Source organism: Mus pahari, chromosome 7 (assembly GCF_900095145.1).
Source record: "Mus pahari chromosome 7, PAHARI_EIJ_v1.1, whole genome shotgun sequence".
NCBI classification, from domain to species: Eukaryota; Metazoa; Chordata; class Mammalia; order Rodentia; family Muridae; genus Mus; species Mus pahari.
Genome location: NC_034596.1, coordinates 94,793,462 through 94,815,278, shown reverse-complemented (window position 1 = coordinate 94,815,278; position 21,817 = coordinate 94,793,462). Strand labels below are relative to the sequence as shown.

Sequence of the window (21,817 nt, the reverse complement as noted above, 5' to 3'; positions counted from 1 at the left end):
CATCAACAGAGTACTTATAGTAACCAAGAGTGTGCTGGGGTGGGGTGGGGTGGGGGGGTGAAGTGACTCACAATCAACAGTATCCATTGTCTGCACCTCGAGTGCCCAGAGGTAGAAGATGAGTAAATGTGGCCTCTGCCTCAGTGACCCTAGGTCCCCTAGTCTAGCAGCTGGTGGCTTCTGCTCTGTACTGTTGACTTCTTGGGCCTTTCCAAGTTTCCTATAAATCCTGGAGCCTCTAGCACTCTCAGCCCAAATCTGCTCATCCGCTTACTTCTGAGAAGGCAGAAAGGGACGCTGCTCCTCCCAGGAGCTCCTGGGGCTGCACTTAGTTAGGCTCACTTGTAGCCCCTCTCTGGTCACACATGCAGAGCAAGCGAGCGCATCCCTACAGCGGCTCTCCTAGGGCGCTCGCTCGGTTTGCATCTCACTCAGCCTCTTCCTCTTGCCCAGCCTCGTCCTTGAGAGCCTTTCTGGCCACATCGGCCACTGCTTTCCGCACGTTTCCTGGGACAACATGCCCACTGAGTATGCAATAATGTCCCAGAATATGGAGTAAATAACAGGCCTGGCTACTCATATGCTCTGTATCTTTCTTTTCCAGAAAAGTGAGACTCTTGGAGAGACAAGACTCAGTCTAGGTCAGCAGTCGGTCGTAGGTCACATAGTAGGGTGGAGGCGGGGTGCCCCAGCCCTGCCTTCTGCCCAGGCACCTCACTAAGTCTCCTGGAGCCAGGCTTTTGCTTGTAGTGCTTGGTGGAAAATGAATCCAGAGAACACCCACAAAGGCATGGCTTCCCTCCCCCTGTCCTGAGAAGAGGTTGGCACTGGGGTCAGGGACTGTTGTGTGGATATATTATACTACCATAGGCCCCTTTGTCTGAATACTTGGTTCTCAACCGATGGTGCTGTTTAGGAAGGAGTAAAACCTTGAGAAAGGAGGGCCTAGCTTGAAGAACTGGGTCACAGGGAATCAGGTTTAAGGCTGGTAGCTCCGTCCCTTGTAAGCAACCAGCCTCACACTTCCACCACCACAGCACCTGCTCACCTCGAGCCTTCCCTGTTTCTTCTTGTCTGGAATTTGGTCATGGAGATGAGACAAAGATTGTACCAAGTGGGGCCCACCAGGCCATAGGCAAGGGATCTAGGCTTAGGCCACCATAGCAGGGTCAGGATCTCCAAGAGTTCCCCTCTTAGGCCCTGGGACTCTAGTAAAGCCTCGGATCAGCCCTTTTGTTGGCTGGTTACATAGAAATTGTTGTGACCATGACAGGCCCATAATTGGAAGCCCTCTGCCCTCCCCAACAAGGGCCCTGAGGATGTCCCACCTATCCATGTTCCCTCTAGGGAAGCTGGGCCTCTTATGTGGAAACAGGGGTCTTAGACAGCTGTGCTCCTGCACCCCTCCTGGAGTGGCATACCACCTCTCTAAACAGGCAGGGACAGAAGTCTCTTCTGGAGACAGGTGGGGCCCCCTGGGAGGTAATTAGCACCAGACTTTCCACTGTGTGGATAACTCGGGCCATGGGGAAGCACTTGACTTCAAGGCTGTTCTGCCTCATTGTTTTCTGCCTGACTTGTTGTTGAAGGTAGATAAAAATAAATAAATAAGTCAACCAGGGAGATGTATAAATAAGACAACAGGAGTCTCCTGCCCATTGCCAGTGGAAAAGTACCAGTAAGGGCAGCCAGGTAGCACCCACAGAATAAGACACACTGCCTAGGGAATGGCAGTTGCCACAGCATCAGGACCAAAGCACTTCTCTCCTAAGAGCAAGTCAGGCTCAGCCTATGATCTCATCCCACTGCAGCAAAATACGAGCTTAATGTGGCAGCTAGGGGAGGGGAAGCTAGAGAGGTTCGCTTTGGGCTATTGGCAGGGACTGGACCACATCCAGTTTCAGAGTGAGACAGGTGCATCCCCTCCCCACATCTTGGGGAGGCCTGAGGCTTCCTTGTCACTATCTTCAACCCCCTCAGTGGCCCTGGCCCTCTGCTAACTGGATGTCCTTTGATGCTGCTTAGGATTGGCTGGCCTGACACTTCCTCAAGTGGGTCAGCACACCAGGCAGAGCTGCGGGGGCTGTCACCGTGCTGACTGGTGGCTTAACTTGTGGGCATCATGCCTCAGGCTGCTGCCAGAGGGATCTCCTCTGCTGCTGGGATTCCCCACAGCCCCCTGCCTGACTCCCAGAGCCCTTGCTTGCAGTAACACCAAGCACTGCAGTGTGTTACTGGGTGTTCAGACACTAGGGCCACTGAGCGTTCCCTGTCTCAGGGCCAGGGGGCAGCACCCAGACTGCCTAGATATGATTTTCCAAGACAGTGTGACCTCAGAGAAGAGCTGAGACACAGTGTCTTTCCATTATAAGAGCCACATCTCCCTCTTTCCTGATTAGCAAAATCATTGCACATTAATCCCAAGGGCAAGCGAAGTTGTCTGGGGCCAGGGCAATGTGCCCAGGCAGAATGCCTGGTCCTGACGTTGTTGGTAACAATAACACCCTGCTCCTCTGCCTCACTGCCTTCTGATTGGGCGTTTGACTGGTTATTAAATGAGCTCATCCTCTCAAGAGCCAGGCACCTGGTGTGTCCACCAGGAGGAATTAGATACATGTCTTCTGTCTGTCTCACAGCCACCTCGGGGTCACAGCTCCTCCCCTCCAGTTAAGTGGACCCTAAGCTTCCCCCTTCCCATGCACTTAGCAAGAAGGGAGGCGAGTTGTATCTTGGCATCTGGGATGCTTCCTGTAGCTTCCTTCCTTCAGGTAGACATTGGTTCTGCACACTTAAGAGACAGCCCTGCTCTGCTCAAGACACCAGAGCAGGGCAAGACTCACAGCAGGTCTACTCTCCGGGCCTGGGCCCTTCAGGGGATAAGAAGCATGGCCCTGAGATAGTTTGCCTGAGTCTCTAGCAGGCCACATAGTACAGGCCACACAGTACAGGCCACACAGTACAGGCCACACAGTACAGGCCACACAGTACAGGCCACACAGTACAGGCACAGTGGTGCTGAGGTACCCCCTGCTCTCCCGCACATTTATGGATGGAGGAGAGAGCTAGAAGCTGTTCTGTTGTAGCAAAGTTAGCGGAGCCTGCCCTGGGGATACAGATGCTATTCTGTGGCTCACTCATGCAGTCCCAGCATAGGGGCTGTTTAGGGAAAAAAATATGTCTGCTCAAGAGTCATACTGACTTTCTTATCATTGTAAATATTTCAGTATGGCAGCTGCCAACAGCATTGCCCTGGCAGTGGGTATATAGTATATAGTATAGATGTGGCCTTCATTCAGAACCCTGAAGATGGGCCACGGCTGGGTGAGGAGTTGTTCCCCTTCCCAGTGAGGGCACATTGAACAAATCCCTTTTTTCTGATTTAAAGAAGTACACAGACCTGCATAGGTAGTAATAAAAGACATAGCATCTATATCAACATTTTAACAGACTGGTTATCGGGGAGCTAGCCTCCCCAGACCCTGAGGAGTGCCGTGCTTGCTCTCTCCTAGCCTCCACTAGCCCCACCCACCCACAAAATAAGGGCGCTGGCCATGGGGATGCTCCTGTTACCTACTGCCCTCTGCCCCAAGTGCACCCTGAATTCCTTCCGTGGGAGGGGGTGGTCTTGGGACATCTCAGACCTTGGAAGTGGTTAGCCAGTTGGCTGTGGTCCCTCCCCAAAATTAACCCAGTGATCCCCGGTTCTCTAAAAGGCTACCATAGCCTATAGATACATTGGCACTAGTGCTCAGTACCCCCTTTCAAAGAAATTAGGCCAGAGGAAATTGAAGGCCTGGCTGAACGGACCCTCGGGCTTACAGCCAGACTTCTACCAGTGTTGACTGCCTGACAGCCCATCCCTCCAGCATCTCTAATTGTAGAACCACTCCTCTAGGATGTCTTAAACCATCCTGAAAAGAAGCTGTGTTAAAAGATTCTGCCAGTCATGTGACTTTTAAAAAAATATTCAAAAAGAATATCCATGAAAAAAAAGCCATCCTCATGTTTTCCCAAGACTTAATGATAACTTTTTCTGAACCCACAATGAAGCCTCTTCCATTGAGGACCTACATGATGCAGAATGCAGTCATATGGAGAAAGATTTGAATTTACCATCCCTGTAAAGGCCAAAGGGAGGGAAGGGAAGGAGGGAGGGAGGGAGGGAGGGAAGGAGGGAGGGAGAGAGAGAGAGAGAGAGAGAGAGAGAGAGAGGGAGGAAGGGAGGGAGTGAGCTATTCCAGAAGTTCCTTCAGGTCTTTAAAGGCTGCCAGGTAGAAGCTGAAGGGGACTTACCCATGTGACTTCAGGAGAGNAACCCACAATGAAGCCTCTTCCATTGAGGACCTACATGATGCAGAATGCAGTCATATGGAGAAAGATTTGAATTTACCATCCCTGTAAAGGCCAAGTGGAGGGAAGTGTGTGTGTGTGTGTGGGAGAGAGAGAGAGAGAGAGAGAGAGAGAGAGAGAGAGAGAGAGAGAGAGAGAGAGAGCAAGGGAGGGAGTGAGCTATTCCAGAAGTTCCTTCAGGTCTTTAAAGGCTGCCAGGTAGAAGCTGAAGGGGACTTACCCATGTGACTTCAGGAGAGCATCAGAGCTCGGGGATTAGAGAGAAAGGCTCATTAGAGATCTGTTAGTGCCAGGGATGCTGGGGAATAACAAGATCCTGGTCACTGGAAGAGGCAAGAGTAGGAGGCCCCCTGCTGAGGCGAGCTCAGGGACCAGAACCCCTGTCAGCTGAGTACTGCTGCTCTGTAGCTGATTGGCTCTCAAGCACGCAAGAATCAGAGGTCGGTTTGCTGATGAGTTAGCTTGTTGCTGGAAGGCCTAGGCACATTTGAAGGCACATTTCTTCAAATAATGCATTTGACACAGAAAAGGAGCCCCATGGGAAAGCAGCCTCCTGCCCTCAGATGTCGCTTGTGAATAGGGGCCTGCCACCTGTGTGGGGCAGCACGGGTCGCTCACGAGGGGCACCAGGTCCTTTTCTCCTGGTGTTTACAGACCAGGTAATGAAGAACTTCAGGGGCATATGCTAAGTGCACCCTACCCCCTGCCGCAAGCCAACACCTACCTCCTCCTTCTTCGTGCCTTGCATACCATATCCCAGGTCTGACTAGGGGCTGCCTACAAGGTTGGTGGTGGTAGTAATAGTAGTTAACTTGGAGGAGAGGAGGAGGAGGCAGCCCTTGTTCCGGTCCTGACATTCAAGTGGGGCTGGGGGTTGTAGTGTGGTGTGAAGGGCAGAGGCCACAGGGATTAGAGAAAGTTACCTTTAATGTCACCCCAGCCCTGGAGAAAGGCCACATAGCACCAAGCTTGGCCTCAGTCAGTAGCTCTAGAGCTCTCTCAACCCGCTGCTGACCTTTGGCAGAAGTCCCTCTCTGCAGTGTGACAGAGCTCTGGCAGCTGGCAGATGGCATTTCCCTGCTGTCCTTTGTCCCTGCAGCCTCCCCGCTGCTGCCCTTCAGCCCGGGTCCCCAGAGCAGAACTCGAGCTGCCCTTGCTGTTCCGAGAGCTGAGCAGCGTCATAAATGCTCTGTCCTCACTGGAGTGCCTGGAGGCCACTCGGGGGTGGTAGCAGAAGCCATGTGCTAAGAAGGGAGCTGCATGCAAATGCACTGGGGTACCTGCTGCCCTGCATCCGCAGTGGGCACCAGGTTGTCAGGAAGGCCTTGGCATGAGCTGGGTTAAAACAGGGTAAATAGACTTGAGCTGCAAAGCCACCCTACTCTGTTCTGAAAGAAAATAGGGTTACCCGACCTCCTGGTTCCTTCTCCAGGGAGCCAAGTGGCAGAGTGCAAGCCCCTCCTGCGGTGTGCTCTGGTGTGGACAGAAGAGTGTAGGCAGGTGGCTGGACTGAGGATGCCTGGCACAGAGCCAGACTGACATAGTTATCCTGGACACAGATGCTTGCCTGTCCTCTGCTCTGGGCAGCCAAAGGAAACAGAAAACAGCCTAGTGGGAACCGGGCCCCACCCACAGATGCTGGAATCCAGATAGAGAGACCAAGGACCACCACCGCCGCCGCCACAGGCGCTGCTTCAGTTCTTCTGCAGGGGTCAGTGGGAAGCAGGGTGGGCTGATGGCAGTCCCCTGAGCTACATAACAAAGGGCTCGTGCCCAGAACAGACAGCTCTTCTAACGTTTCAGAGGAGGAAGATGGCTGTGGAGAGGCTCAGGGACACCCAAAGCTCTGTGTTCCAGGGCCAACCATCCTGACAAAGTCATTGTTCCCTGTGGGCTTCTGAGAGTGGAACTAGTTCACTGTCAGTCTCTGATTTAAGGAAACATTTGTTAAAATATCCCTGGCTTATTGTCTTCTTTCTGGTCAGTGGTGTACATTGCCCCTCATCATCCAGGTTGCCGTGAGTACAGAACTGGCCTGTGCCTGTCCTAGCAAGCCTGTGTCTTTGAGCCTACCTCTCTCTGGAGCAGACAGTCCCACACTACTTCAGTTGGCCATCATAGCACATACAAAACCAGGGCAGGGTACTGGTCTGGAACTGTACTAGCTTAATGCTTAGGTCATATTCCTGAATCCAGAGTTTTCAGGGCTTGCTGAGGTGATGGGGTTCACCCAGTCCCTGCCCTGTCATCACCCACAGCAAAGCTCAGTGAGGAAATGGGGCTGGGGGGCATTCTCTGCCATTAGAACATCTCTCACTGACAGTTCAGCAAACTCTTGACTCTACCATCGACTCCTCGCACACTGAAAACTCATACAAGCTGCGGGCCCCAGGTGTTTTGTCCGCCTCTGGTTTTTGAGGACACCTTGAGCCACTTGCCCTGACCCTGCTCCCTGCAAGGTTGCAATGATGGCATTTCTGACCTAGAAGTGGGAACAAAGCTATTAAAAGTCCAGTGAGTGGCAGCTGGGGATGGCGTGGGGAATGACAGGGAGCGAGAGTCATCCATACCCTGTCTGAAGAGTGCCCAGTACTCACTCCCCAGACACCGCTGGGAAGAGACGAGACACCTGGCCCCAACTACAGCTGCTCTTTCATGGAGATCACCTCGCCATGCCAATACCCCTGGGACTAGCACAGACTGTGGCCTGCCTGGAGCTCAGCAAATGGCTGCCCTTGCTCTTGGGCAGAGCACCATGGAGATGTCCAAGATTCCCAGAGGAGCTTTGGCCTTGACTCGTGAACCCGCAGCCTTCCCAAGGTTCCTGTATACTCCCTAGGCATGTGGCAAGGTGTTGAGGCAAGGGCAGCAATTACCACAACAAAAAGGCAGCCGCTAATTGCCCTCAAACTAGCCAAGTCCATTTTATCTCACTTGAAATAACAGGTTTAATTTAATCCTTTATTTCTAATTTGGTGCATCACCAAGATCTTATTTGTATAAAACACCTGATTAGAATAATTACAAGCTTGGGAAGCTGCCTGCATTTGTGTCTGATGAAAGGACTAGCAAGGAGTTCCTTCTTCCCTGCACTCTGCAAGAACAAGAGGCCCACAGTGAGGGCGTGCGCCACAGTTCCAGTCTCAGTTCCACAGATAGGCGTACGTGCTCGGCCTGTGGCACAGATCTGTAGTAGCATCCACCCTGGTGGTGGTCGAGGATGATGGGGGTAGCGCCAGCACCTAGCACCAAATAAGGGCTTGGCGCCATTAGATGTTGTTGCTGCTCTTTTGCACAGGCCTGAATTGCACCTACCTGCGAGTGTCACAGGACATCCTCCCATAGGCCGCGTCCACTTCGATGCTGGGGAGGGATTTGTGAGTCTAGGGGTCACGGAGTATGTCGTCAGCCTCCCTCTCTCTTGCTTGTGCTCTTGACCTATTTGAGGGGAGCAGTGGATCTTGGGCTCCTCAGGAAATCAGGAGACCCAGGGTTTTGATGGGACTGGAGTTCACCAGGAAGGGTCAGGCTGATGGAGGCTGGGGAAATGAGAAGGACTCAGCAGTGTGTCCAGTGACAGCCAGCCTGGCTGAACCATGAAGAGGGTACAGCCAGCTGGCAGAGGGAGCACATCAATGCAGAGCTCGGGAGTGGGGCTTCCTGTCTCTGGAGAGGAAAAGGGGCAGGGCCTGTGGGCTCGGAAGGAATGTCAGTGCTCTGTTACAGAATTGTTCTTCAAGGCCAGGGCCGAAAGAAGGCCTCCGGGGCATGGAAGAGCTGGGTCACATAGCCAGCTGCCAGCCACTTCTGGCCAACCTTTTGGCTAGCAAGAGCATGCTGTGGTAGTTCCTATAGTGTGGCTGATTTCCCAGCTGGCCTTGACTCACTGGGGAGATAGGGAGAGGCCTACCTTTCAATCCTATGACAAGCTCACACTGGCTTTAGGAATTAATTCCAAAGAACACATTGTTTGGCAAGCTCTGAGGTCATCTGAGAGTGGCAGTCTGTCTTGACCTTAACCTAACCACTAGGGGACCACAGGGACCACAGAGACCCCACGTACCACCACCCCCCCCAGCCAGTGCCTAGCACTGAGGATGTCAATCATTCCCACCCACCGGGCTTTGCTCTATAGGACTTTCTGCAGTGTAGACGTGCTCTTCCCTGGAGCCCGTAGTAGGCCCCAACCATATTCAGTAGCTGCCATATCAGAACAGACTTCCTAGCCTAGGGACTGGGCCTGCTTGAGCAGAGTGAAGTCAGGGGCCAGGCATCTGCTGTCTGCACTGCAGTGGTTACAATCATCCCTTCAGGAAGGCCAGCCCCAGGGCTGGTCATCTCCCGGTTCCTACCCAGTTCCCTTCCTCTCTGAGAGGGATGGAGAGGCTGAGGAGACAGCCATGCACACTGAGCCCGGCTCTCTGTGACGGCCTGTCTGCCATCACCATCGCCTCCTGCTCCTCCTCCTCCTCCCCCTCCTCCTCCTCACCCACCAAGATTTTCTGAACCCTGTCCCCCCAGAACTAGGGTTCTCCCTTCTAGAACCCCCCAGCAAAGGTCCTCCACAAGGCTTCTTAGCTGCCATCCCGCTGACCACCAACCAGCTCTTCCCAGCAGGTGGCTCAGGAGCAGGTGGCACAGGGCAGGTGTCCTGAGGGTCAGCTGGAGTTGACCTGTGGGCCTAGATAGCACCTGCTGCAGGTGCTGACTTCCTGACTGCTCTGAAGGATCACCATCCACCCCTGTTCTTATGGTGATGTCACCTGCATGTGGCTCAGGCCACAGCTGCTCCTACTTCAGTGTCCTCACTGCCTGTCCCAGGGTTTTGGGTTCCCAAATGAAAGACAGACAGACAGACTGAGACACACACACACACACACACACACACACACACACACTTTAATATGCCTTAAGCAGCTCAATGACTGGTCCACCTCCACATGGCTAACACCTCCCCTCTGATATTTCTGAGTTTCCTGCAGCCCCCCTGGGCTGAGTGTCCCAGCACCTACACAGTGGCTGTGTTCTCTGTCCAACACACCTCAAGCGGGCTCTACTCCTTTCCTGGCATAGAGGCTCTCCCTCTTCCTGCTCCTTCCTTAGTCCCTTGCCCAGGGATCCTAAAGTCCCAGCTGTCTCCCTGCCCAGCCATTGGCCACCAACAACTATATTTACAAATCACAACCAACTGGGGGCAGGGTCCCTTGATGCGTGGATCCTCCTGCAATTTTGGGAACCAAATTAACATAATGCATGCAGCATTAGACCAAGTCCACAACCGTTGGGATCATATTTGAGCAATGTCAGGCCATGTCAAAATCTTGGGCAGGAAAATTATCCACCATAAAGATGTCAGCTTCTTCATGCACATGTATATCATCAATATACGGTTTGATTCCTTAAGGGGGTGACCAAATGATTGTCACATAATTGTTCAAGGAAGGGTGATCAGGAAATATTTAAAAGCAGATGGTAGAGAGGAAAGACTTTAATCCCGCCTGTTAAAATATGACTCATAGTTGTGGAAGCTAAACAGCATAATGCTGAAACAGAGGGTACCTGGGTGGCTCACTGGGACATAGAGGTGGCCCTGCTCTGGTTACTGTCTGCTGTAAGACAGAGCCAGTGCCCCACAGAGCGAAAAGCAGGCACAATTAGCCACTTGCAGCACAGCAGCAGAAATCCAGGCCTGCCTGCTAAGGCAAAATAAGCTCCTTAAAGCAGGACAAGTCACAAGACAGTGTCTTGGGGAAGATTGTCGGTCCTGTAAGGGTGTTAACTTTGTAAGCTAGGGAGTGACACCACCCTCCCCAGATTCAGAGCCATTCGTGAATTTCATCTAACAACTGAGGACTTAGCAGGGCTGTACAGTTAAGACTGCTCACTGCTCTTGCAGAGGCTTTCAGTCTTCTGCACCCACATGGCAGCTCACAAGCAACTGCAGTTTTAGTTCCAGGGGATTCTATGCCTTCTTCTGACCTCTGTGGGCCCCTGAACACACATGGTGCACACAAACGCACACAGGAACACACATGTATACACAAAAATAATAAATAAATGTGGGGGTGGGGCAGAGGATCTTGATTCAGAGAGGACTCAAAGATGACGGTGGTAGAAGATAGTCTTCTAATGGGTCCAGAGGAAAGGGGGATCAGCTAGCCTTGGTTATCACAGAAGTGCAGATCTCAGCAGAGGGGACCACGAGCACTCATCTTAGCACAAAGAGAACAGAGACGGAGGGGAACCTCCATAGCAGCAGACCAGAGAAGTTGACCTTCACAGGAAAGTGTGCAACACTCTAAAAGTTAGAGTCAGGGCCTCTAACAATGACTGCCACTTTGGAGACATTTACCCTAAAGAGAGACTCTCCAAATAACCGAAGGCCACTGTGAGGAATGGGGACACCAGACTCCCCCACCCTCCATCCTCCAACCAGATCAGTGCCCCATGTCTGTTTATGAACCGACAGTAAGTGTTTCTCAATCAGTTCATCTCACTAGAGGCTGCTGGAGCTATAAAAGACTAACAATCCAGTAAAGAGTGGCTGCACTTGACTTTAGAAGGCAGAGGCAGGGGGATTGTCACAAACTGCAGGTCAGTGTGGGTCTACAAAGAAAATCCCATTCAAAGGACAGAGTAACACTTTCTGGAAAGATGGTCATAGAATGGTGTGACATTCAAGAGTAGAGGTTGGCCATGACCTCAGTGTCACCACACAGAGGAAAGGCTAGTTACATAAGAGTGTGGCCACTAGATGAAAAAGCACTTACTGACCCACACAGCTGGGAAACGTGTCTGTGGTCAGATATTTGGGGATCAACACAGACACCCTGACTAAAGTGGAAAGGTGACTTCTGTGCGCAGCTGAGCAGGGCTCAGCACTGTACATTAGCATGAGGCACTTGATTAGGGCAAGAGACTAGGAATTTTTTTTAATGCCATATCCAGTGATGCCACAGATGATAGATGCCCTCCCATACAGGCTGGACACGACAGGTCAGCCACACTGAGTCACTGTGGGCCTTTCCAGTTTGTTGATTCTTGAGATAGTTTCAGATAAGTCATATAAAACGGCCTTTCATGTGGTTTCTGATTTGGGGGTGGTGTAGTTGTTATTCTGATTTGGTTGGCAGTGTCACTTGCTTTGTTTTTGAGGCAGGGTCTTACTGCAGCCCAGGGTGACCTCACACTCATTACTTCCTTAGCCCTCTGAATGCAGTGAGCCACGCATCAGTCTGCAACTGCCCTCTTTGTAGTTGAAAGATGGTTTTCAGCAGTTTCATGTGGTCAACCAGTGTCTTCAACTGTTGCTCCTAAGCTCAGGAGTTGACAAGAATGTGTGTGCCAAGAGTAGGAGACACATTCCTACCTCTTGGGTCTCTCATGGCCCAGGTCACGTAGGTACCTGGCCCTCCTTGAGTGTCTGACTGTCTGTCTCCACAGGCCCTGGTCCTTCACCAGCTGGGCCGATACAGTCTCGCTGAGAAGATTCTCCGGGATGCAGTGCAGGTGAATTCGACAGCCCATGAGGTCTGGAACGGGCTGGGCGAGGTCCTCCAAGCTCAGGGCAACGACGCAGCAGCCACCGAGTGCTTCCTGACAGCCTTGGAACTGGAGGCCAGCAGCCCTGCTGTGCCCTTCACTGTCATCCCCCGTGTGCTCTGACGGGGCCACCGGCCTCACCTGCCACACAGGCTCAGATGGTCCGTGCGGGCTGCCAGGGCCATCCTGTCACTCAGTGGACGCATCTGCAGAACGGAGGCCCTGGATGGATACCTAACCAGAGTGGATTAACCTCACCAACCCAGAATCATTGCTCTTTGCTCCTGCATCCATTCAGTCTTGTTTTTGCCAGATCCATGATTGTTCTCTGAATCTACTGATGTTCCCAATGGATTATGTGCCATATTCAGTTAGTCGACACCTGAGTTTTAAGTAAAATGATTACAGACTTAATCAGTGAATGTAGAAGAAGATATTCCAGGTTAAAATTCAGTGGCAGACAGATTATTTTTTATCAGTGCTATAATGAAAGCAACTGCCCTGCCCCCTACCCCCCTCTCCTGCCCCTCCCTCAGCCCAAAACCAAATGTGAATTTTCTGTTTCCCACCTCAGTACTCGTCCATGCCAGGACACCAGCTGACAACGTCTCGGCCTCATTGTCAACAGTTGTACCATGTGGTGAATTACTGTTCTCCTCCTTAGAACAAAGCCCGAGTCTAAGAATATTTATATTTTACCAATATATGGCTGTTACAAGAGAAGGAAATATGAGTTATTTAAGTTTAACTTTTTTATGTGAATTCAGAGTTTATTTATCGATGGAAATATGTACAAAGAAGCTTCAAATGGAATATTTACCGACATTCCTTATACATGACAGACACTTGGCTAAACAGGAAGATGATGTTAATAAAAAAAAAAATGATTTTTAAATGGACCCCTGGCTTTTGTCTTTCACAAAGCTGGCAGACCAGAGAACAGCCATTGCTCATCTCGAGGTGTAGACTCTCCCATCCCAGGGCCTGCTCTGAACAGGTCCGTCCGGGCACAGGGAGGGGCCTACATCAGCTGTGCAGGCAGCCGCTAGAGAGAGCCTCAGGCCTGAGCTGGCTCCTTGTGCCAAGTCTGAGCTGGGTGCATTCTTTTCTCCTTACCTTGCCTCTAGCACCTCACTCCCATTCATTCATTCATTCATTCATTCATTCATTCATGGGTGAGGAGATATGGGGTCAAGACACTTACCTAAGGAAACTACGTGGCAAAAAAGGCCTGAGGCTTAGCCTCTGCCAGATGTCAGGGTCTGCCCTGGGCAGAGAGGCTTTGGGGACTGGGCCATGTGTGAGATACCGTGATTCCAGTAAGGCTGACTGTGACCCAGACAAGTACTGAGGGAAAACAGATAAGTGTAGACGTGGTAAAGGGTCACATAGTAAGGGGCCACGCCGCCATCTCACAGATGGTAGTCAGGGACACCTTATAAAGCAACACAAACTGGAGCAAACTGGGTGGATCCCTAAGAGAGGGGCACCTCCTAAAGAGGCAAGAACAGCTGGAGCGAAGGTCAGAGCCCCCAGCACAGCCATGCTAGGTAGAGTTGGTGACATACTGGCTGAGGGCCTGGGGCAGTAGAAGGGACTTCCTAAGAGAAGCTAGCCATGTGGTCTGCCACCTCTCCTTGATATCCTTCACTCAGGATAGAAGCACTCCAACATCAGCCACTTTAAAGATCTCAGCCAACTTCATCCATGCCCCGCCCCCGGCCACCTCTCAAAGCCATAGCTAGAGGTAGGGGGACTTGTAGTATGGAAAACGGCAGCCTGGAGCAAGGTGCCAGGTGATCATGGCCTCCTGTATAGCTAGTCCTGTCTCTGCTCACACTTTCCCCTCTTCCCAGTCATCTGTCTTCAGCCTGTTCCAAAAATGTCCACACACTTGGCCCCAGACCCTAAGACCTGACTGCAGTCCTATCTGGGGAGACCAGCAATTGACAGGGTGCACAGGGCCTCAGTGACCACACACAGACACAGACAGACAGACAGACAGACAGACAGACAGACACACACACACACACACACACACACACACGAGCCATGCCGTGTCTGAGGAGGCAGCCTCTCTATACTCACTGCCTCGGCTCTTGCCAATTTTGCCACCCCACTGGTCACTCATTTCCTGCGGTTCCCACCCACACGTCACTGTCACCAGATAAAACCAGGAAAAGGACATCCTGCAGACGTCTCACACGCAGACACAGGAGCTTCAAGTAACCCAGGCTGTGGCCTGCTCTGTAAGGTCTTGCCCTGGGAAACTCCCACTCACTCTGTACCTCCCGTGTGACCCTGAGTCTGTCTCTCTCAGCGCTTACTGCCAGAAGGGGACAGTTGCCCCTCCCAGCATGCTGCTGTGTTAAGACTTGAGTCAGCAGGCAGCGATTAGGGTTGTGGGGTACCAGGCTTGGAATACAGGGGATCAATCGCTTCACAGGGCTACCATTTAGCGCTTCGGTGCTAGGCCTGCCTGCAGGACTCCTCCAAGACACAGACCCTGACTGGGTTTGGGGGCAAGATGTGGCAAGAAGGTGGCGGGCACCTTCTGCAGGTCTGCCCCACTGCCACCACCAGGAGCCCCGGCTGGCCAGCTGGCTATCCACAGCCTCCATCGTGGTTCCCCATTCCCTGTCTGCCATTTGACCCCTGACATTCCCTGAGAACAATAGGGTTCCCTAGTGACCACCTGGCAGTGGGTCATACAGACCTGGCTAGAATCCCAGCTATGATTATTTACGCTACCTTTAATGGAGAAGGAACATTAATCTTAAGTCTCCAAGATGAAGACAGTGACTTTCCCTCAGGACTGCTGGGCATATTCATAGGCTAGTCCATTCACCCCATGCTTGCCAGTCAAAGCAAGCCAATCCCACCAAGGGTTTTGTCCTTTGTGTCCCCTGGGATACTCCAAAGTCTCCTGCTACCCAGATGGATTCACGGATGCGGAAGGCAAGATAAACGTCCTGGCATTCAAGGAGACAGAGGCTGTGGGGAAGGACCAGGTGAAGACGTAGACTGTTTTGGCACAGAACCTGGCCCATCCTGTCCACCAGCCTCAAAGCTGCTTGGCTGTCTTGGCCCCAGAGAGAGCATGCATGGGCCCTGGGTGCTGCTGAAGTCTAAGGAATGAAGTGAAGCTCAACCCACAGCTGTCAGAGGCAAAGCGCTGAGAGCCAAAGCTTGGCCTATGGAGTCAGCTGGGCCCCCAGACCTCGGGACCCTTAGATGAATCAGAGTCTCAGCTTCTTCGTGTGCCAGATGGGGAGAGCGGATTACTGCTAGGATTCAGAGGGAATGCCAAACCTAAGCACGTGACCAGCCTCACAGAACATTCTCCTACAGTGGTGCCTGTTACACAGCCACCTGCCTCCCCGTGAGCTGAGCCTGGCACACACACACACACACACACACACACACCCATACCCACACAGCTCCACAGACCACACAAGGAAGGAGGGTCCAAGCCGGGTCCAAGCCCCAGCCCCAGCCCCAGCCCCATCCTGCCGACTCTCAGCTACACTCCAGAGGTATGGTTGCCAGAAGGTGGGGCTCCCTGAGTCTTCCTGGCATGAACCTCATCTGAGTGGCACTGAGGCCTTTCCTTGTTCAGCCTTTGCACCTGGAGCATCCTGCATGACAGACCCACAGTCCCCAGGCCTGGACTGGGGAGCAGGGTATCTGAGCTGGGGGGGCTGGGAAGACACACAGCAAAGCAGGGTGTGACAGATGACTACTGGAGAGACATCTGCCAGGAGAGAATACTCAGGCCTGGCTGGGGTGTTTTACACCGGGTAGTCAAGGGCTTAAAGGCCTGCCTATCTTCAAACCACAGGGAAGACTCACACTGGGAAGAGAACCAACCTTTCCTGGATGAGACAACATAATCAACCTGAGGCCCCTCTAGTGTTTGCACACACAGTCGTCTGGATGTAACTAGTGTCAACCTTACCACTAAAAACCAACAGACAGGATGGCCCAGTGCAGGGCTGATGACCTGAGTTTGATCCTAGAACCCATGTGGTAGGAGAGCCTTAACTCTTCCACATTGTCCTCCAGCCTCCACATACACACTGTGGCAGATGTGCCCACACATACAAGAAGTAGATAAGTAGATAGACAGGCAATAGATTCATAGATGATTGATAGATAGATAGATAGATAGATAGATGATAAACAGATGATAGTTGATTTTTTTAAAATAAAAATAGAGAGCAGAGCTCAGACCAGTGATATTTTAAGTAGTGTTTTCAAATTCTCTGTCTCTCCACTTTTAGAGAGATTTCACAAATTTCACCCCAGTGTTTTTTAAAGTCTCCCTTATGTCTGGTTGCTCCCATCTGCATGAAGCAGAAAGGCTCCCGAGTGGGGACAAAGCTGGCAGTGGTTTGAGCAGAGCATCTCCCAAGGTCCCTGGTGTTCAAAGGCTTGGTCTGCAGTGTGGCACCATGGAAGATGGTAGAACCTTTGGAGGAGAGGCCTAATTGAAGGCCTTAGGCCATCGGAGGTGTGCCCAGGAGAAATCGTTCCGGTGGTCCTCCTCGGTGGTCCTCCTCAGTGGTCCTCCTCGGTAATTCTCATGAGAGGCTTGTTAGTCCCCAGTTTGGCCTCGCCCAGCACTCTCCTCTTCCTGTCCAAGACGTGCTCCATCTGTGTTCACACCGTTGCCATGAGATCCACGTTGGACCTGAGCCAGTTCAGGCACCGTGTCCACGAATCACCAAAACTGTGAGCAAAATAAACCTCTTTCTGTTCTTGAGTTGGCTTGCCTGTGCCAGAGTTTCCTCTGTGAGCTGGGCCATACACTTGCCTACCACTTTGCTTTAGCGGTGCGGTGCAGTTTCTCTTTTATTATGGTAAAATACATGCTCACCGTATCACAGTTCTCTTACTGCTGGAACCAAGTGCCCCAGAGCTGCGTCGGCACCTTGAAACTGCACACATTTATTGCCTTTGCAGCTCTGGAAAAGTCTGGAGTAGGTTCTATGGGGCCAAAACCAAGGCGAAGGCAAGAGGGATTCCATCTGAGTGTGTCACTGGGAAAATCCATCCCTCGCTTCATTACTTGAGGTCCCTGAAGTCATTTTGATTCCTAGAACCCTCATGGTAGAAGGAAAGAACCAACACCCACAAGTTGTCTCTGACCTCCGCATGCATGCTGTGGGCACACACAAACGCAGGTACATAAAACTAAAATAAACAAATAATTACAAAGGAAAAAGAAAAGACAGACCATTGCAAGTATCGGTGGGAAAGGGTGCTGAGACTGCATGTGAAGTAGTACCGCCATTTTAGAAAATATTTGGGTGATTTGATAAAAACCTGCTGGGTGGTAGTGGCAGCGGCAGCACAAGCCTTTAATTCCAGCACTCAGGAGGCAAAGGTAGGCAAATCTCTGTGAGTTCGAGGCCAGCCTGGCCTACAAAGCAGGTTCCAGGACAGCCAGGGCTCCACAGAGAAACCCTGTCTCAAGAAGAAAAATAAAATAAAATAAAATAAAAAACAACTTAAACCCAAGGACCCAAGAATTCCTTCATCATTTACCACAGAAAAGGAAATACATGCCCATCCAAGGGCTAGTACCCAAACCCCCAACAACTCTGTATATAAAATCCCCAAATAGAAACACTGTGCGTTTCTGCCCACAGATGACAGGTAACCAGTTTTGCTGTGCCTTTGGAATGAGATGACACTTGGTGATAAATGGGTGAATGACAGGTACATGCAAAGAAATGACCGAATCTCAAGATGCTGCTGCCAGTTAGAGAAGCCATTCAGCTAGAGCATGCTATGTGGCCCCACTGGACCCCAGACTCCAGGATCTAACCCACGGTGGCTGGGGCAGCAAGGCAGTCGTCACAGAAAGGGAAAAAGACCTTGGGGGTGATGGATAGATTGACTGTCATAATCATGGTGATAACTTCATAGCAGTAGATACATTTCCACACATATTACACTGGACACTGCAAATATGGACAGGTTCTTTGATGTCCGTGATACCTTTAAAGGTTATAGTTGAAGATTTATTAATTCTGTATATGCATGTGCCTGTGTGTAGGTATGTGCACATGAGTGCAGGTACCCCCAGAGGCCAGAAGAGGGCGCTGGATCCTTTGGAGCTGGAGTTACTGGTGGTTGTGGGCCACCTGAAGTGTGGTGCTTAAAACGAAACCACAGTTCTCTCAATGAGCAGTAAGTGCTCTTAACCATTGAATTATCTCTCTAACCCCAAAACAGTATTTTAAAACAATAGGAACTGACAAGGAGATGGGGCTAAAGACAGTTGTCTAACCCCTAATTGAAACATGAGCTAATCCTCACATACCTTATACCCCCAAGAACCTAGGTGAGCAGAAGTACTTCTGTGAACCAGAAGCCCTGAACCCAGAAAGCCCAGGCTGGTTAGCCACAGGTGGGTTACTTGCTGGGCTCTTATGGTGACAGGTCTACATGAAACTCCTTTCAAGGACACAACCCGTTTTGGGGAGGGTGTGGGAATCTCCTATTTTCCCCTCTATAACAGAAAACACATGATGCTACATGCACTTGGGATTTTCAACACAATTGGCTAAAAATAGCCTGGGCCACCACAGCCCGATTCCTTTTTAGGAAGGGTTCCAGCAACCCAGCCTGTTCTAGCGGCCAGCTCAGGAAGTGAAGGCTCGGCTGGGTGGTGCTTGTGTCGGGACTGAGGATAAGCCAGCCCATGGGGACCCTTTGCTTGTTCTGGTCACCCCAGTCTCCCAGCTTACTGAAAGCCAGGCTTCCAGGAGCACACGATGACATGGGCAACAGCCTCCCCATCCTTGTCTCTCACAGGGCTGGGCCCCATGGTCCTGTGCACTGGAATACCCTGCATTGTTTCTCACTACCTCAGTTTCCCTAGCTGGAAGGGAGTCTCCATTTCCTTGTCTCATTGTCCCCAGAGCTGGCACATGCCAGCCAGGTGGTGGCGGTAGGTAGACCAGGAAAAATATGAAGGGTAGTATCCATGTAAGGACCATGGAAGTTACTGGCGATGTTATTAGTCGGACTCCCCGGGGATAAAGAGGACACTTCTAATGAAGGGTTGAGAGGCTCTTCCTTCACAATCAAGCTTTTGTCCTTTCGCGGGCAAGCCCTGGTGCTCAGAAACACATCAGCCCAAGGGACAAGCTTTTGACAAGAAGATAAATAGGCAGCAGCCTGCAGGGTCTGTCCCTTTGCCCATGCCTCTGCAGACACACCCGGGGCCTTGGGGAACCCAGCAGCTAGGGGAAGCAAAGGCTCGGCCATGCCGAATGTCATAGGTTCTGATCCAAGCAGAGGTGCGACCAGCCCAGAGTGAAAACCTTCGTCTGCTCTTTCAGCGACCCCCTGAGCCACCAGGTCGTCTTGACGGAGGCCTGGACGGTGACGCCTATGGGTGAGCATTAAGGTCCCTTTCCTGCGCACCTGTAGTGTACCTGATGCTCTTCCAATCCTGAAGGCCCAGTTTTCATCTCCGAGAGTCCATAGCCCCAAAGAGAAGACTCCAGGAACTTAAATGTCAAAATGACCTTGAACCTTCAAAATCTCAAAATCTGGCCCCAGCTACCTGCTCTGTCCCTTGCTGTCTAGCCCCCCAACTCAAGCAGCTAGAGGACGCCCTTTGCCTCTCAGGAGAAGCAGGGGAGAGAAACTGGCCTTGTGGGGCTGGGGTTTCTTTGGTTTAGAAGAGATGCAGACACACCTACAAGAATGACCTTGGGCCTATCGCCACAGAAAACCATCCTCCGGTTTATCACAGCCACCTCCCACCCACTTATAGTCAGAGACACTGAGGCAAATGGCATCCCAGTCGTGGTCCCTGCTCTATTTCATCCACCAGCCTGGGCCTTTCCTACTTCAAAACTTCCCATTGCAGGGTCTGGAAAGAAGGTTTAGTCAATAAAGCTCTTGCTTTGTGAGTTCAATCCCAAGAACTGGGTGTGGTAGCTTGAGTTTGTAACCCCAGTTCTGAGGAAGCCAACCCAGTAGGACTCCTGGCCTCACAAGCTTACCAGATGAGTCCTAGGCCCAGTGTAAGATTCTGCCTCAGAAACCAAGGTGGGCAGTTCCTGAAGGTCCATGCCCCAGGTGGACCTCTAGCCTCCACCTGCAGGGCACACACATGATAACCCCACATGCATACATATAGACATACACACAAACGTAGTCTCCGGTGGCATTGGTTTTTTTTTTTTTTTTTTTAAATATTTATTTATTTATTATATGTAAGTACACTGTCACTGTCTTCAGAAACTCCAGAAGAGGGCATCAGATCTTGTTAGGGATGGTTATGAGCCACCATGTGATTGCTGGGATTTGAACTCTGGACCTTTGGAAGAGCAGTCGGGCACTCTTACCCACTGAGCCATCTCACCAGCCCCCAGTGGCATTGTTGACACACTCGGACAAAGGGACTGTAGCCTCATATGCCTACCTTTCTGTGGGCCGAATGGACATGTCAGTTGAGGGAGGAATACCCTAGCCAGGCTCCAGGGTCTGGAACCAAATGTTTCCTTGGGACAAGATTATTCAACTCTTAAGACAGGGTGATGACTACAACACACATATGCACCTTAATGGCTGTTTTTATAGTTAATAATCCTTACCACAACCCTTTCAAAATTCACACATTAAAGCCCACCCGCTCAATGCCTCAGGCTTTTACAGAGCGATCAAGTTAAAAGACACCACTAGAGTCTGGCATATCTTTAGTCCCAGCACTTGGGAAACAGAGTCAGGTGGATCTCTGTGAGTTCAAGGCCAGCCTGGTCTACATAGTAAGACTCTGTCTCAAAACAACAAACAAAAACAAAAACAAAAACAAAAACTGATCACTGATGTGGACTACTCTAAGAAGAGGTCTCTAGAAAAGAACACAGCTTTACCGCTGCTAAGGTACACTAACCCTGGGCCTACACACACACACACACACACACACACACACACACACACACACTCCAGCTCAACACATTCCCCCATTGGAACAGAAAAGGAGGGGGCTGAGCTGACCCCCCTCCCCCAGCACTCCAGTATCCGCCTCCTCTCAGCTGCTAGGCCTCCTGCCACGGGCTGCAGTTACCCTAGCAACCAACATGGGCTCAAAGCCTGAAGCCGAAGGCCTAGCTTTTCTATCACTCACACCACGGTGCCCACGCTGAGTGGGCTTCTCTGGTGGTACCTGGCTTCCCTAAGGACAGGAAATAGAGTTTTGCTCCACCTCGCCCTTCCCCAGCCTTCCCCCCAAAAATATCCAGCCCAGGGATGAAAGATCACAAGGACAGGCACGAAGATAGGCTTTCAGCGTTAGGCTCAAGAAGCCAAAGAAGGCCTGAAGCTCAGAGAGAGAGGAGGGCCCAGTCCATAGTACAGAGAGGGCAGCTCAATCCTTTGGTCCGCTACACCCAACCAGAACCAAGAATCTACCGGAAGCCACTGCCCCAGCAGCCACGACATGGCCTCCAGACTGGGGTCTCTCCTCCCGCAACCTGTAGCCTATTCTTCGGACCAGCTTTTGGATATGCTGCCTTTCGGATCCCCTCTGTGGGCCTCTGCATCAATCATGAACATCCGCATCCGTCCCCACACGGTCTCTGCGAACACCAGGTTCTCCCCTGGGCTCTCGGCCAGCAGGCTCTGTTAAGATGATGCTGACCCTGCCTGCCATTCAGCTAAATGCCATGCCCACTGAACACCTGTCCTTGTGCCAAGCACAACACACAAGAACTTAGCAGGCAGTACTCTTGTGCCCTTTCCCACCAGGCTCAGAGGTGTGGCGAGGGAACAGAGGACTCTGTCAACCTCTCTCGTCCTGGCCAAGACACATGATCATCAGCACAAGACTCAAGCACCCTGTGTGTCAGTCCTGGCTTCCATGTGGATCTTGTGTGACCTTGGCTCTGCAAACGCCACC

The 21,817-nt window shown here is 51.5% G+C and overlaps 1 protein-coding gene across 5 annotated transcripts in view; it reads left to right on the top strand.

The window, feature by feature from the left end:
* Positions 1 to 12,791, top strand: part of Ttc7b (tetratricopeptide repeat domain 7B) — a 216,906-nt gene extending 204,115 nt beyond the window's left edge. For 3 of the 5 annotated variants that reach the window (XM_029541062.1, XM_029541061.1, XM_029541063.1), the window contains one exon: positions 11,794 to 12,782. In XM_029541062.1, coding sequence (XP_029396922.1) covers positions 11,794 to 12,015 — 222 coding nt within the window. In that variant the 3' untranslated portion in view covers positions 12,016 to 12,782. Of the gene's footprint in view, positions 1 to 11,793 lie in introns of all 5 variants that reach the window. The other 2 variants (XM_021201845.1, XM_021201846.2) reach the window with 1 other exon arrangement.
* Positions 12,792 to 21,817: the final 9,026 nt, after the last annotated feature.